A 15,096-nucleotide genomic window follows, 5' to 3' on the forward strand; every position below is an offset into this window, starting at 1 on the left:
TGGTCGTCTCCCTCGGCATGTGCTACCTCCTCTGCAAGGGCATCGCGGATCAGCTCATCAGCTATTCACGGCAGCCCATGTTCATGAACCGCTACGGCATCGACGGCCAGCGGTATCAGCGCCTGGCCGGCATTTCGACCATGGGCTGGTCCATCAAGGCCCTCACCGCGATGCTGTGCGACGGCTTTGCCTTCCTCGGCTACACCAAGCGCTGGTACATGTTCATCTCATGCGTGGGCGGTGCGGCCTTTGCCCTCGTCTACGGGCTGCTGCCCGCGAAGCCTGCCTCCGCTGACACCGCCGCCGCCTTTGTGTTTTTGTGCTCGTACGGCAAGGCCAACGTGGACATCCTGTCGGAGGGCCACTACAGCCGCCTGATGCGCTTCAACCCGAAGCCCGGCCCGGCGCTGGTGAGCTGGATCTGGTGGTTTATCATGCTTGGCGCCATCGTTGCGGCGGCGATTCAGGGCCCTCTGTCCGACCAAGGCAGGCAGCAGGTTGGCGTCTTCATTTCTGCGGCGCTGCAGTTTCTCACGGGCGTCTTCTTCCTGTTCAACTGGTATGGGGAGCGCAAGAACCGCGTTGAGCGGGCGGCCGACGCGGCGGCGCTCTATGCGGAGCTGCAGAAGGAGCGCACGGCATTGGGTCTGCTGCCCGCGCCGGACACCATGCATGCCAACGACGGGAAGGGCGACGTGGTCGCTCTGGTCAACGACACGCTGAGTGAAGCAGGCGCCAAGCCAGATAAAAACGCTCACCCGGGGAACTGCGTATTGGACGAGGAGGGCGTGCAGGGCGTGCTGCAGCGCGAGTGCGAGCCTCTGGAGGACGAGATGCAGAGCGGCGTCCTCACCGCAGCTGAGGAGGAAGACGAAGAGCTCTCGGAGGAGTACATGCCGTACGAAGTCCCGCAGCCCGTTCCTTGTCTCTTCGGCCTCTTCGAGATGAACAAGGAGGTGATCATTCGCAACTGGAAGGTGTTCGTGTACAGCGTCGTCATGACATGCGCTGTCGTGGCCATGACGTGCGGCTCTATTCTCGCGGACACGTTGGGCCTCCTGATCATCTGTGTTGTCATCTCCACCATCTGCTGCGCCACGTCCTTCTGGGCCCTGCCGCTGGTGATTGCGAAGGCGAACATCTTTGGGTACCTTCAGATGGTCGTGTACCTGCAGCTTCCCGGTGCGCTTGATAGCTTCTACTTGGCCGATGCGGAGTGCTTACCCGATGGGCCGCACTTCTCGTACACCTTCTACAACACCGTGGCAGCTGCCATTGGCAACGTTGGCGGTCTCATTGGCGTGACAGCCTTCAACTACATCTTCGCGAAGCACAGCTACCGGCTGACCTTCTGCGTGACGACCGTCGTGCAGATCATCGCCTCCCTCTTTGACATCATAATGGTGAAGCGGTGGAATGAGTACATCGGCATCCCTGACCACGCCATGTACATCTGCGGTGATGCAGTGGTATACCAGGTGTGCTACATGCTGGCGTGGATGCCGATGGTCGTGTTGCTGTCGCGCCTGTGCCCTCGCGGGTCGGAGAGCGTTGTGTACGCGCTGATGGCCGGCTTCTCGAACCTTGGCCAGACTACCTCGTCGTCGATTGGTGCGATCATCATGGAGTACGGCTGGAGCATCACGACGAAGCCCCCGTGCGACTTCAGCAACGTGCCGTGGCTCCTGCTTGTGGGCCACATCATGCTGCCGCTGCTTGTGCTGCCGCTGACGCTGCTGATCCCCAACGCGCGCATCTGCGACGACCTCGACATCGACGGCAGAGCTATCAAGAGCACTGTCAGCCGCAAAGTAGCGGCGGACGCGGCGCAAAGCGAAGACGGCGCCGACGAGACCACGTCGCCAGTAGAAGTTGCCGGCGTCGCTGCGAAAGACGCGCATGCATAGGATGAGGCCGGTGATGCGCCGGTAGCGAATGTGCAAGCGGCTGTCCGAAGCGGCTGTGCCAGCGTGTGTGTGCGTGGGGGGGGGGGGCGGGGGAGCACAAAGAATGCCGGGCGCAGCTCGCAGTGCGCGGCGTCCGTGGAGATGGACGGCGACGTGCCATTGCGCTTATGTGTACACGAGCGCGAGCGTCTCGGATCCCCCACTTCCCACGAAATGGTAAATGCACGCATCGGTGCGCTCAGCATTGCCGCGCTGCCGTTTTCCGTCGCGCCTCCTATCGCACTCCTCCGCTCCCGCGCTCTTCATCCCTTGGGGTGCCCCGTGCTGTTTCCTGCCTTCGGTCTCCCTTACCCCCCCTCCCCCCTCCACCTCAGACCCGACTCAATGCACATGGTGAGCGGGGCTGCTGATGAAACGCAATTCCACATGACGGGTGTGAGAGAGGCGGGCTTGGCGAGCCGAGGCGGCAGCGTGGAGGCCCTTGTGAGCAAACATTGTAACACATACATACACGCACAGACAGGAAGAGGCGCATAGGAACCACGGTTTCTGCTGGCCTGCACTGTAATGTGCTGAGGAGCTATACTGTCGCGCGCCCTCTCCCAACTGTTTAGGCTTTTCATCCTGCAATCGTCTGTGTGCGTGTGTGTGTGCGTGAATTCGCGTGCATCCCCTCCCCCTTCCACATAAACACAAGCCCACCCTTAAATCCTACATCATTATCTTCCCTCCCCCTCCCCCATCATCCCCTCCTCTGCCGCCCCCCCTCCGCTAAGTGCGATCGACTGGCTGTGGCGGCGTCTGTGTGCTGTTTTTTTCTTCGTTTTGCTTTTTTGTGTTTCGTCAGGGCTTTTCTTCGCTTGTTGTCTCTCTTTCTTTGCCTTTGTCTGTCTGTGTCTCTGTGGCACCGCCGCTTTCCCCCCTCTTTCCGTAACCGAATGAGCCTCCGTGCCCCGTCACACTTTCGGGCGCGAAGGGCCTGCGCGCGTGCCGCTGTGCGCTTCGACGCCGCGCGCCCTTGCCCGCATACAGAAAGATGCGCCTCCTAATGTCTGGGACCCGGTGGTAATGCGTGGGAGTTGGCGCTTGCTTGTCTTGCCGGGCGGGCAGCACCCCTCACGCATCTTCTCCCTGTGTGTGTGTGTTTTTTTCGCCCTTACGCTCGTATCTCCCTGACAGCGAGGGCACGATGTACCGGATCTAATGTCGGTCACCGGTAGCCACTACGTGCAGAAGCAACGCAGCCCCTGCCCCCTGCCATGCCGGTCTACTGTTGGCGGCCACAGGGTCCAGGCCCTGCACGGCGCTGCGCCTGAGCCGGCCTGCGAAGCGGGTGGGTGGGTGAGCTATGAGGCGAGAGGAGGCGCTCAGTCGGCTGCGCCGGCATCGCTGTAAGGCGTGCCTGCGGCCTTGTCGCACCCGCAGGCGAGACGTGTCTGTGGACGGCCTCCGCAGTGAGGCGGCGCCGCAGAGAGGTGTTGCCTGCACGCGAATGTGCACATGCGGGGGGAGAAAAAGGACTTTTCGTATCGTATGTGGCTCCTCAATTCTTCTGTTTTTTCCAGTAGTTGGTGTACTGGGAAGGGGTCTTCCTCTGCCGCTGCCTTGAACGCTGGCAGACGGCCACACATACACACAGACACGCATACGCCGTGAGGCATTGCTACAGGTGTTGTCACCACGCATCGGTTTTAGTGGCTGGCTGGTTGGTCGAAGTCGGCTCCAAGGATGGCGGCTGAGGTTCCAAAGTTCATTGACGAGCACGCGGGCATCGTTGCGGTGGCCGTTGGGGGCCTTTGTGAGATGAGCGACCGGGTGCAGAAGATGGAAAACACGAACGTGGTTGTGGCGTCGTGCGTCGATCGAGCAAAGGTGCTGCTGCTTTGCGGCGGCGGATCGGGCCACGAACCGGCGCACGCTGGGTTCGTTGCCAGGGGTTGGCTGAGCGCAGCAGTGTGCGGCGGCGTCTTCGCCTCCCCGCCGACAGCACACGTAAGCGCCGGCATCGAGTATCTTGCAAACATGCAGGGACCTGATGGCCCAGGCGTTCTTGTCGTCGTGAAGAACTACGCCGGTGACATCCTCAACTTCGAATACGCCGTTCGCCAGGCTCGTGGACAGGGTCTACGCGTGGAGACGGTGCTGGCAGCCGACGATGCAGTTTTCGGTACGGAAGATGCGAAGAAGCGTCGCGGTTTGGCCGGCTGCTGCCTCCTTTATAAAGTTCTTGGCGCTGCAGCGGCGAGCGGTTTATCACTGGCGCAGCTGAAGGCACTTGCTGACCGGGTCTCACGCAACATGCGGTCTATAGGCGCGTCGCTCTCGTCCTGCGCGCTGCCGGGCTGCCCGCCGTCTTCAGTGCTTCCGACTGGGACGGTGGAGGTGGGTCTCGGCATTCATGGGGAGAAGGGCCTTTTTCAGCTCCCCTTCCACGGAGCCGCATCGCTCACTCAACTACTCGTTGGAATCCTGGTGGGCAAGAAAGAGGTGGCCGTGCGTGGCAAGACCACCGTGATAGGCGCTGGTGCCAAAGCTCTCTTGCTCGTGAACAACTTGGGTGGCACTACGGACCTGGAAATGTCTATTCTTGCGCATCATGCGTTGCGCGAGCTCGCTGCTGCGCACATCACGGTGGTCGGAGTGCATAGTGGGCGCCACATGACATCACTGGACATGCACGGCTTCTCGCTTACCCTGCTTGTTGTCGAGGACGAGGCTGACCTGCGGTACATGCTCGACACCGACGCGTTGCAGGAACCGCTCATGAACTTCCACGCGCCGCAGCCCAGCGGCTCAGTAGTGCCAGGGCCTCTGACGGCGCTGCAGCTGGCGCGACAAGAGGCGGAGGCGGCAGGACGCGCGGCTGTCACGCCGGCCGACAGTCCCCTCTGCGCCACTGCGCACCACGTTTTCACCAAACTCATGAAAATGGAAGCTTATTTCAACAAGCTCGACGCGGAGGTGGGCGACGGGGACCTCGGCAGCGGCGTGCAGCGCTCGGCGGCAGCGGTGCTAGATATGCTGCCTTACCTTCCCTGGGAGACTGACGTGCGGCGCACCTTCGCACTCATCTCCAAGGCCGTCGCCGACGCCTTTGCTGGAACCTCGGGCCCGCTTTATGGTGCGTTGCTCCTCGGAGGCGGTAACGCCGCAGCGCAGGCGCTGAATGGAGGTAGCGCAGTGGAGGCGGTGCGTGCGGCGATCGCGCAGGGCAGCCACGATGTGCAGGAGCTTGGTGGCGCGCGCCAGGGCGACCGCACCATGGTGGACGTGCTAGAGGGCATACGCGCATGCCCAGTCGTCTCGGCCGCTGAGACGATGGCAGAGCTGCTCAAGGCGTGTCACGAGGCGGCGCGCAGGGCTGCTGAGGCAACGGCGCTGCTCCCCGCCAAGTTCGGCCGGAGCCGCTACATGGAAGGTAAGGAGATCGGCAAGAAGGACCCTGGCGCGGAGCTCGTGGTGGCCTGGCTAGAGGCGCTCGCCTCCGACGGCAGCTGCCGCGGCAGTCCCTGAGGATTACGGGTGCCTTTTATGGACTGGAAGCGGTCTTTGTCCGCGTGTGCCGCTTGAACCTGACGATGTGGTTCGAATGTGTGTGTATGTGTATTTGCGTCTCCTCCTCCCCCGCACACACACACACACCGCTCACTGTTGGCCTCGGCAACTTCCCACAAGGCAGTCGAGAGATTCGGGGTGGGAGGGAATAGTGACGAGGAGCGGCATCCTTTCAAAAAAAAGGGGGGCTCACACTAAGGAGGCCCCCACCGTTTCCGTTGGTACTGCCCGTCCATTTAGCCCTGCTTCTCTTCGTGTATCAACCCGACCCCTCACCCCACCCGTCCACCCATTCTCCTCCTCCCTCCTCTCCTCTCTCCCCGTGTCGAGAAATCGCCTTCTCTGTTACGTCGTTCTAGTGTCGAGTGGAAAGGCTGTCAGCTACTCGAGGCCGCGGGAGCGACGCACCGGTGCCTGGTGCTTGTTATGCCTATGCAGGATTATGTACGACGAGGTGAGGCGCTTTCGACACACGAGTCTGCAGCTCGTGTGTTGGGGGCTGCCGAGTGGACGGCAGCGCCTGCACAACATGCAGGGCGCAGCACAGAAAAAAAGAGCGAGGGGAGGGCGACGGCTCTGCCGTGCCATGTGCTGCCTCACAAACACGGAAGAAATTCTGATGTGCGTCATCTCGGTGCGAAACGCACGGGCCGCTCCCTTGCCTCTCTGGCTTTTTCACCCCCATCACTCAGCCCAGCGTGACTGCTGCCCCCTGCCCCTTCCCCTTTCCGTTTCTGCATCATAGCGTATGTAAGAGAGAGGTTCAAGAAGCAAGAAAAAAGTGCCGGTCGCCTTCCACGGTGTCGCGCCTCGCACGTGCAGTGCGGCTTGCAACGTCGCTCTGCAATGGGCAATCACTTACCCTTTCTCTCTGCCTCTCTCTCGCACGCGCGCACCCTCGCTCAGCTTCTTTTGGCTTGACGATGCGTCGAGCGTATGAATCTGCGCCGAGCCATAAAAAGGGATAAACACGCAGAGAAGGATCGACGAGCCATTATATGCACACTCGACCGAAATCACCAGAAGAGCAAATCTCGTATGCCATAGAAAGTGCCCTCCGCACACAGATTCGTTTCTTTATTTATTTATTTTTTTCCGGGCGCCCGCTGAACCCTTCCGAGCAGGGCCCGCCGCCGCAGTAGCAGTAGCAGCAGCAGCACCGATTCGGGCTCGTCATGAGCCGCGCCTGCACTCCACCTCACGGGAAAGTGCGGTCGCTTCCACCGGAGGCGACGGCAGAGCCAGAGCGCTCATCGCGGTCCTCCGTTGTGCTGCTTTCCTGCAGCAGTGACGGTGCACAGGAGATCTACCTGACTCAGCTGAAAGGGTCGCCACTCTCCACACCGTCGCCTGCTCCACCGCCCCTGACGCAAGAGCGACTTCTGGCGCTTCAGCAATGTTTGTCTGACGGGCATCACGTCACACTGACACTCACAAACGGAACGGTGACCCTCGGCGAAAGGGGGCAAACGGGTACGGTGGTGGCGGGTGACACTCATTTCAATGATCACGCTAGCCTCTTCGACACTCAGCGCGAGGAGCGGGTGCAGTCGTGGTTAGCGGGCACGTCTGCAAGCCCTGACTACCCGCTCGATGGTCGTGGTGAAGAAGTCACCGACAGGGTAGTTGAGGGCTGCGAAATGCCGGAGAGTCTGTGCACACCTTCTCGTGTAGTCGCCTCCGGCGCTTTCGCACATTTAGCGTCCTCAACGCAGACCCCCCTGCGCTCCCATGGCGGTTCCGCTGACGTGAGCTGCCGCTCCCCCCGCGAGGCCGAGCCCTCGTCACCGTCAGCCGTGGTGCCCCTGTGGCGCGCGCTGAGCCACCGAACGCCGGCACGCTACTCTTTTACCGAGAAGGACGAAGGCGTCGATGATGGCACTCCCGCTGTGGCACTGACGGCGTCTCGGCGACGGTCGCAGATGCTAGGGAGACGCGGTGACTACCGCCATGCGTGCAGTACGCCTCTTAACTCGCCACAACACCCATGGACCCCCTCGCAGCCGCGTGGATGCAGCGTGAAGGAGGCATTTGTAGCCGCGCCGGATAGGCGCACACTCTCTAACGCTCGAGACTCGCCGAGGCCCACACCGCCGCCGCTGGCCTCGCTATTTTTGCCGTTCATGACCTCTCCGCTGCGAGGGCGGCCGTCCGTAGCACCCGAATCAGCAAAGGAGTGCTCTGGATCATCTGTAGCACGTTCCGAGGCCGTACGTGAGGCAAGGAACGGAAAGGGGCGGCATGCAGCCGCCGCTGCCGCCTCCATCCCTCGTGCCACCAGCAGCCACAGCGACAGTGAAAACGCCATTACGCTGCGGGTATGCACGCTCTCTGGCCTCACGCTGCGGGTTACGGTGGACCGTTGCTTGGGAGCTGTGGCACTGGCGCAGCACGTGGCTCAGTACCTGAACGTGCGCGGCGCACAGGTACAGCTTAAATACACGCGCACTGGCGACGTGTTCGACGCAGCGTCATCCTCCACTGAGGGGCCCCCGTCGTCGTCGGTAATGATAGGCCCGCGCCTCTGTGACCTGCCGGGACTTCAGCCTTTCGATATGTTTGTCGTGCTCCTCCGTGCAGAGCAGGGCGAGCCATCGCCTTCGCCCAGGCCGTCTCGCCTACCTATTGGTAGGCGGACGGCAGGCTGCTCCCCTTCACCCACGCCTTCGTCGGCATCGCCTCGAGCGCACCTGCCTCGCCGCCATGCAACTGCAGCAAAGCGGCCGCGGCAAAGCGCGCTGGCACCGTCCGGGGCAGCCCGTCCCATCGCAGAGTCATCACCCCCTCAAGCCGGCGCACAGATCGCTGATGGAGTACGTGGGAATGCTTCCGAGTTCTCACGAGAGGCTCAGATGCCGCCTGTGTCAGGTTGTCACAGCTCAAGAGCCCGCTGTGCCCCACTCAGCACCCCATCACTCGAGAGCGCATCTCCCATGATACACCTGGAAGAGGAGAAGCCCAGGCGCCTTGGCGGTGGCATGCGCTCGCGCATGATGCGGCCGGTGTCTGACTCGCCGTCAACACCGGCAACCGCGCCTGTGGTGCGCTTGGCATCACCCCGCCAGGCAGTGGCCCCAACAGCTTCCAGTGCATATGCGTCGCATGGCCCAGCCGGGGATAAGAGGGAGCGCACGTCCGCTGGTTCTTACTGCTATCCACCCTTGACGAGGTCACACCCACGCCAAGGGTAAGGCAGCGCCTTTGTCGGAGGCTGATGACTGTCTCCTGTGCACTTCCTGCCGTGGCGGCGGTAGGGGATGGGAATCACCCTGCGTGTGTGTCCGCCCCCCCTCGTCTCAGTTGTTTGTGCCTGACGGGCGAGGAAGGGAGTCGGGAGGGAGGCGATGGGTTGAGGAGTACAGGGCGTCGAGAGTCATCCGCCAGAAGGGCCAAGCCGTGGTCTCTGGATCGCCCTGCTCTATCTGCTGTAGGTGTGCGCGCGTGTCTGCCTGCGTGCGGACTTCCCTACCTTCTGCTGCTGTTTTGTTGTCCGCTTGCGTCACATGGTGACATGCTGGCAAACAGGGAGGCAGTCTATATACGTGCTGCCGACGTGCTCCGTGCGCGATGCAACGAGGTGCGGTTGTGAGCCCCACTCGTTTCCACACACATCGGGAAAAAGCCGGCTGCAACACAGTGCAGTAAAGGGCATCGCGTGTGTTGCTCCTTCCTCGGCTCCCTCCCTCCCTCCCTCTCCCCCTTCCCTCAGTGTCTCATCTTCTTTTTCTTTCCCTCTCACCGCACCCTCTCGTGGAGCTCCAGCAGCGACAGCGAGAGTGATACGGGCACAGTATCGCCAACTGCTTCCCCCTCCCCCTCCCCCCCTACACGCATATCAGCACCACCGGCCTGGCTGCCTGCCCCTGACCGCCTCTTGTCACGCCACAAAGACAAGGAGAACACGAAGGGAAGGGGAGGGGTCCAGGAGCCTCTGTAGTACCTGCTCAGGCGTATTGTCCCACACGTGGCGCCAGTATCGAGTGTGCCTACCTCATACACCGACAACCACCCATACCGGTGTGCCTCTGTTTTTCACTGTGCTCTTGTCGTCTACCGTGCGCAGGCGAACGCACTGGCGTAGCCGAGTACCGAATCTGCGCGCGGGCTGGCGGCTCCTCCCCTCTCTTCTTTGCCTTCCTCGCCGCACCCCTTTCTCAGCGTAGCATTGTTGACCAGGCACGAGTCGCTCGCAGGCCAAACGAAGAATGTCCTATCCATGCGGTGGTGGCCTTGCCGCCGTGCTGGTGATCAGCGTCGGCGCCATTCTCTTCCTGGGCAGCAGCGTTCTGTACGAGTGGTACACGCAGCGCAGAGAGGAGGAACAGGCAAAGGAGGCTGAAACAGGCTACTACCGACTGCCGCCACCCAAGGAATGCGCGGCAGCCTGTGCGAAGGCCATCGAGGAGGACCTCCTCGAGCAAAGTGTGGAGCTGGGTTGCAGCCAGAAGTGGCAGGATGTGCACAGCGGCAGTCGCGGTAGTCGCCGCGGAATGTGCGTGTGCTGTTTCGAGCAGCGGCAGCGGTTTATGTTTGTCCTGTGCCGCCACATCTGCCTCTGCGAGCCGTGTCTCATCCAGGCTGCCCGCACCTACGAAGAGACGGTGTTGTTCGGGTCGTTCGACGGCCCCGTGAAGATGCCATGCCTTGTGTGTCGCAAGGTCAGCTACGTTGTGAAGACATTCCCATCATAGAAGGGCATGCGTTTCTGCGTGTGTGCCCCTCCGTTGATGAGTCGAGTGAAGCGAAATGGAGCGCCTGGACATGTCGTCGGTGCGTGTGTGTGGAGGAGTGGGTTGGGGCGGGTAGTGGGTACACGGCGAGGAAGGGGGTGAGGAAAGGGGAGGTCCTCTGAAGCCGATGCCCGCAGCGTGGGTGGGCTCCTTGTACGGAAGCACACGAGCACGTTCTCTCCCCCACTGTCTCTCCCCCCTCCCCCCTCTACCCTCCCTCCGTGGGTGTGTGCGGATACGTTTGTTTCGTCTTCCCAAATGTGCTCCTCCTCCTCCTCCCCCCTGTCCCCTTCATCTTCTCTGTTATGCTCTTCTGCTCCCTCCCGTCCGCATGGACTCATTTCGCTTTTTTTTTGTGTGTGTGTGTCGTGGGTGACAAAGGCCACAGCGGCACGTGTTTCGCTCCACCCGCGTGTGCCTACCCCTCTTACGAAAATGTGCGCTGCTATCCGCGATGCGTGATTGAGTAACACGAAGGTCCTCAGGGTCTCTTCGAGCGTGAAGGCGTCCTTCGTGGTGCGTACCGTGTGCCCCACCCCCTCCCTCCTCTACACACACACACACACACACCTACCTTCATACACAGGTGCGTCGTCGAGGCTTGGGGTCGACTCTCGCAGCAGGCGAGAGGCAGGAGGTGCGACTACACGAGTCTCCGTGCTCGGCGTTGTGTCTGCCTGTGCTTCCCCTCCCCTGTTCTTCCCATGCAGAGGAAAGGGGGCATGCCTGTAGAAGAGCGACAGAGAGAGGGGAAGAGAGAAGACGGTGGGTGCTTTGCCCAGCACGTCGTCCGAAGGGTCGCCGCCACCCTATACACGCACGCCCTAAAGGAGAGGCAGACCCGTTTGGTTTTCTTAACGCAGTGGGCGCGTGCTTTCTCTGTCTCTGTCTCTCTCTCTGTCTATCCCCCCAACGCACACGCACATCCGCTGCCCACGCTATATAGCGAGTGCGGCTGCTTCATGATGTGCACCAAATGGGCCGATCCCACTCCTTGATGACATCATTGCTCGGGTCGCACGTGAGCGTGGCGCATGCCCCCCCTCCGGCTTGCCTTCCTTTCTCCGCCTTTTCGCCTCCCGCTGCGCCCCATGGCGGAGGAAACCGATAGGGCAACTGGAACACGAGGAGGGCTGGGGAGGGCTGAATAGCGGAGGCGTCAGTGGCGCTGGCCGGGGCGCTGGCTGAGCAGCACCCGTTCTCTCTCTTCCGTGTCGTACCCTAATAGGGAGCACCGCCAACAGTCATGGCAAGCACCCTCACCCCTCTCCCTCTGTGCCGCTCTTGCTGCTATTTTTTTTTTCAGTCACGATCCTACGCGGCCAACCGGCCTCGCGCACTCGGCTGCTTCGTGGGCATGCATGAGTAGTACGCACACCATTCGCTCTGCCCCCCCCACACACACACACGCGCTTGCACGCACACACACACCAACACCAACAACAGCGCGTGGGCACCGTCACTCCCCTTTCTGCTCATTGTTTTCCTATCCCCTCCCCCGGCAGACGCACACGGCACTATCGCCAGCGATGCCGCCACCGCGAGACGGTAATCACGATCCCCACCGGCGGGGGCACGGCGCCGACGGTGACGATAATGAGCCGCGCAGAAGGGGAAGCGGCCGGAACAGCATGGGCGCCGCGATCGCCTTGGCCTTCGGTGCTGGCGCCTTAGTGGTAGCAGGCGCTAGCGCGCTCTACTCGTGGTACACTCAAGAAAATGACCATCGGGATCAGAGCTACTACTGCCTTCCCCCACGCGAGGAAAACACAGTAGCCGGCATGGCAGTGGCCACTGACGGGAGCAAAAAAATAGAGGCAAAGGAGGCGATATCGCACAGTCCACCCTCAACCTCTGGCGGATGCAGTGCGTCCCTCTCCTTCGAGGCGGACGGTGGTCATCCCTGTGTCTGCTGCCTCGAGCGCCGCCAGTCCTTTATGTTCGTGGGATGCCGCCACATCTGTCTCTGCGAGCCGTGCCTCATTCAGCTCGGCCGGAGCTACGAAGACAACACGCTGCGGGGTCGCTTCAAGGGGCCCGTTCGAATGCCATGTCCGGTGTGCCGGGGCGTCGGTTACATTGTGAAGACATTTTCTTCCTAGCCCGCCCGCCCTCACCCTGCGTGTGTCTATATCTCCGCTGAGTAGCCGATGGCGCCCATCGCACTCCCACGCAGCCGGAACCCATTCGCGCGTCCGCTGTTGCCTTCGCCCATTCCTTTTGTGTTGCTGCTCTGTTCATCTCGCTGAGGGTTTTCGCGCGTTAGTCTCTCTTTCTCCTCTCTGCCCTTCCACCCCCCTCCTCTCTCTCACTTTCTGTCTGGTTCGGTGCCGTCATTGCTGTTTTTTTTTCTCTCTTCCCCTCGCTCTGTTAGCGGCCGATGTCTCTTCAGTATCGACCTGCCACTCCTCCCCCCTCGTCGCCAACCACGGGTGCATGCATCTGCTGCAGCCGTTAGGGTTGTCCTCACTTCTTTTTTTTTGTTGTCAGTCGCTCTGATGCACTACCACGGCCACTGCACCCCCATCTCCCACACACCCCTCCCCCGCGACTTCCCGTGCCGTGGTGGTGGCCCGTGAGCTAGCGACTTCTCCGGACTCTCTTGTGCGGTCGTGCATGTGCAATAGCTTGCCTGCACCCCTCTGTGACTCTCTGTCGCTCGCTCTCTCTTTGTGTGTGTGTGTGCGCGCCTCTGCCGTGCGCTTCAACAATCCAGCGACGTAAAACAGCGGAGATCGACTCCCTTAGAGACGTCCAACGGTGCCTTCTCAAGAGAGGAGTGCGGGCGCCTTCCTTGGCAGAAAGGGGAACCGATGTCACGGGAGCACACGCAGCAAGAGCGACAACGACCTTCAATGGCGTGCCTACCCATCATGTCTAGTCGAGTGTGCCACCCGTCCGCGAGGCTCCCCTTCTTACGTTGCCGTCTGCTGCGCTGGGCGTGGGAGCCGTGGAGGCGTTCGCAGTTGCGGGTCGCCGTCGACAGTTGCAGAGGATAGAGTTACGCGAATGGAGAATAAGAAGCAACATGTAAGTCCGTGTCGGTGTGTCTGCAGGGGATGAGGGGGGAGGGGCAAGGGCGGAGGTGCCTGCTCTGCATATACCTCTGCAGATCCCTCTGAGGTGTTCTTGTTTCTTGAGCAGATCTGATGCGCAGGTGCACACTGGCATAGTCATGGCCCCCCTTTTTTCTGCGCTCTGTCTCCCTTTCTCTGACCGGAAGGCCTCGATAAGCCATGTGTGACGAACCGGGTGAGGTGGCACAGATGGAGCGTGCGTGACCTCCATGAAGATCTGAGCTACCTTTCCCCAGCTGTCAGGCGAAGGGAGCATGCCCTCTCGTGATGTGGTGATCTGCCCGTCAAACTTTGTCCGCAGGTGCACCCTCCCCTCGAATCCGCTGATCGCGCTTAAGCGAATCCGCTTTGCCGCCACGTGGCGCTTCCTCTCACACGCAGCCGCGCACCGCCGTGCGCCGAAGAGAACTTGAGCGAGGGAGGAGGGGGGAGGAAGAAGTGGCGCTCCCGTTTTGCCGCGCCTGGGAAAGTGCTGTATACATATATATATATATATATGTGTGTGTGTATGTATTCCGATACCGTCGCCTCATTTCGCTGCTGTGGCTCTGGCAGATGAATGGGGAGATGAGGATGAACGAGCCGGCAACGCGCGAGGCCCACATTTTCCCGTCGCCCTATTCTCTTTGCCTCTCTCTCTCCCTCGGTGTGTGTGTGTGTGCCTCTGCCTCGAGGTTTCCCATCGTCACCCGGCGCTCATTCTCTTCTTCTTTTGTGGTTGTGGTTGTTCGGTGCCTATGGGAGGGAGGGGCGAATGTGCCGGCTCTCTTATTCCGCAGGCAAACACATAAAGAAGCCTCTACGCATGCGCCAACGTGCATCGGCTGCCGGTGTGGCGCCGCTTTTCCTCGTCAAGCATCCGTCTCCTCTCCCGTCTTGAAGGCCTGCTGGCTCAGGGTATCAAAAGGGTCTCTCTCCCCTCCCCCTTCTTCTCTCCCAATGAACGTGTTGCTCACTGCGTGTTCTGTCTTGGTGACTCCCCAACCCCCTCCCTCACCCCTTCCACCCGCCCCTCGCCGCGCACGTCTGCACGACCTGGCATGTTGGCCTGCTCCGCGCAGAATATTACACGCCCGCGTCGCATCCCTCCGTAGAGCAAACACGGCCGAACTGCATCCAACCAAAGAAAAATTAGAGAGCATAAAGCAGCCCGTCTCTCGGCGATTACATCGACAGCCCCCGGTCCAAGAGCCCTTCACGAAGGGGAACGTGCACATAACGCGGCTCATCGAAAAAAAAAGCTGTTCGAATGCCGTCTGGAAACGGATGCCGTGCGAACCAGCGCCGCGAGCGCGAGATGAAGAAGGCGCAGAGCGCCGGCGCCAAGCACACTTCTGAGGACTTGAAGAAGCACGAGCAGAGCAAGAACGCCATTCAGTGCAAGGTTTGCTTGCAGGGATTCCCCCGCACGGTGCGGCGGCCGGAGTTGGAGCAGCACTTTGAGAAGCATTCAAAGGTGGGCAAGTCCTTTGAAGAGATGTTCCCTGACTTTACGGAGTGAAGATAAAGCAGAGGGAGAGAGCACGGCATATTCGCCGACACACGCACACACACACACACATATATTTATATTTTTTTGTTCTCTGGATGTGCTCATATGTGCGCCGACGCGAACATGACCAGAAACTATATGGATACACAAGCGCGCCTCTGGCGCTGCTGTCACGCTGCGGCGGCAGGTCACCTGCGCCAGTGTACGCGATGAAGCGGCCGGCCGCCAAAAGGGATTCAGTCTGCCCTTTCTTGTCCCTCTTCCGCATACGCGCTGCGAGACGGGCGCCAGGCGGAGTCCATCAGGCGGCTTACCGTGACAGGGGGTGGTGGCGG

The 15,096-nt window shown here is 61.1% G+C and overlaps 3 protein-coding genes across 3 annotated transcripts; all 3 read left to right on the forward strand.

Moving 5' to 3' along the window:
- Nucleotides 1-3,635: 3,635 nt before the first annotated feature.
- LSCM1_07040 (uncharacterized protein) lies at nt 3,636-5,420 on the forward strand (the record flags this gene model as incomplete). Its single annotated transcript, XM_067324431.1, has 1 exon — nt 3,636-5,420. The coding sequence occupies one exon, from the start codon at nt 3,636-3,638 to the stop codon at nt 5,418-5,420; it is 1,785 nt and encodes a 594-aa protein (XP_067180635.1).
- A 1,217-nt stretch (nt 5,421-6,637) lies between these two features.
- Nucleotides 6,638-8,653, forward strand: LSCM1_07041 (uncharacterized protein; the record flags this gene model as incomplete). The annotated part of the gene is made up of 1 exon (XM_067324432.1): nt 6,638-8,653. One exon carries the CDS (start codon nt 6,638-6,640, stop codon nt 8,651-8,653), a length of 2,016 nt encoding a protein of 671 aa, XP_067180636.1.
- A 5,865-nt stretch (nt 8,654-14,518) lies between these two features.
- Nucleotides 14,519-14,770, forward strand: LSCM1_07043 (uncharacterized protein; the record flags this gene model as incomplete). The annotated part of the gene is made up of 1 exon (XM_067324433.1): nt 14,519-14,770. One exon carries the CDS (start codon nt 14,519-14,521, stop codon nt 14,768-14,770), a length of 252 nt encoding a protein of 83 aa, XP_067180637.1.
- Nucleotides 14,771-15,096: the final 326 nt, after the last annotated feature.

Source organism: Leishmania martiniquensis, chromosome 10, assembly GCF_017916325.1.
Source record: "Leishmania martiniquensis isolate LSCM1 chromosome 10, whole genome shotgun sequence".
NCBI classification, from domain to species: Eukaryota; Euglenozoa; class Kinetoplastea; order Trypanosomatida; family Trypanosomatidae; genus Leishmania; species Leishmania martiniquensis.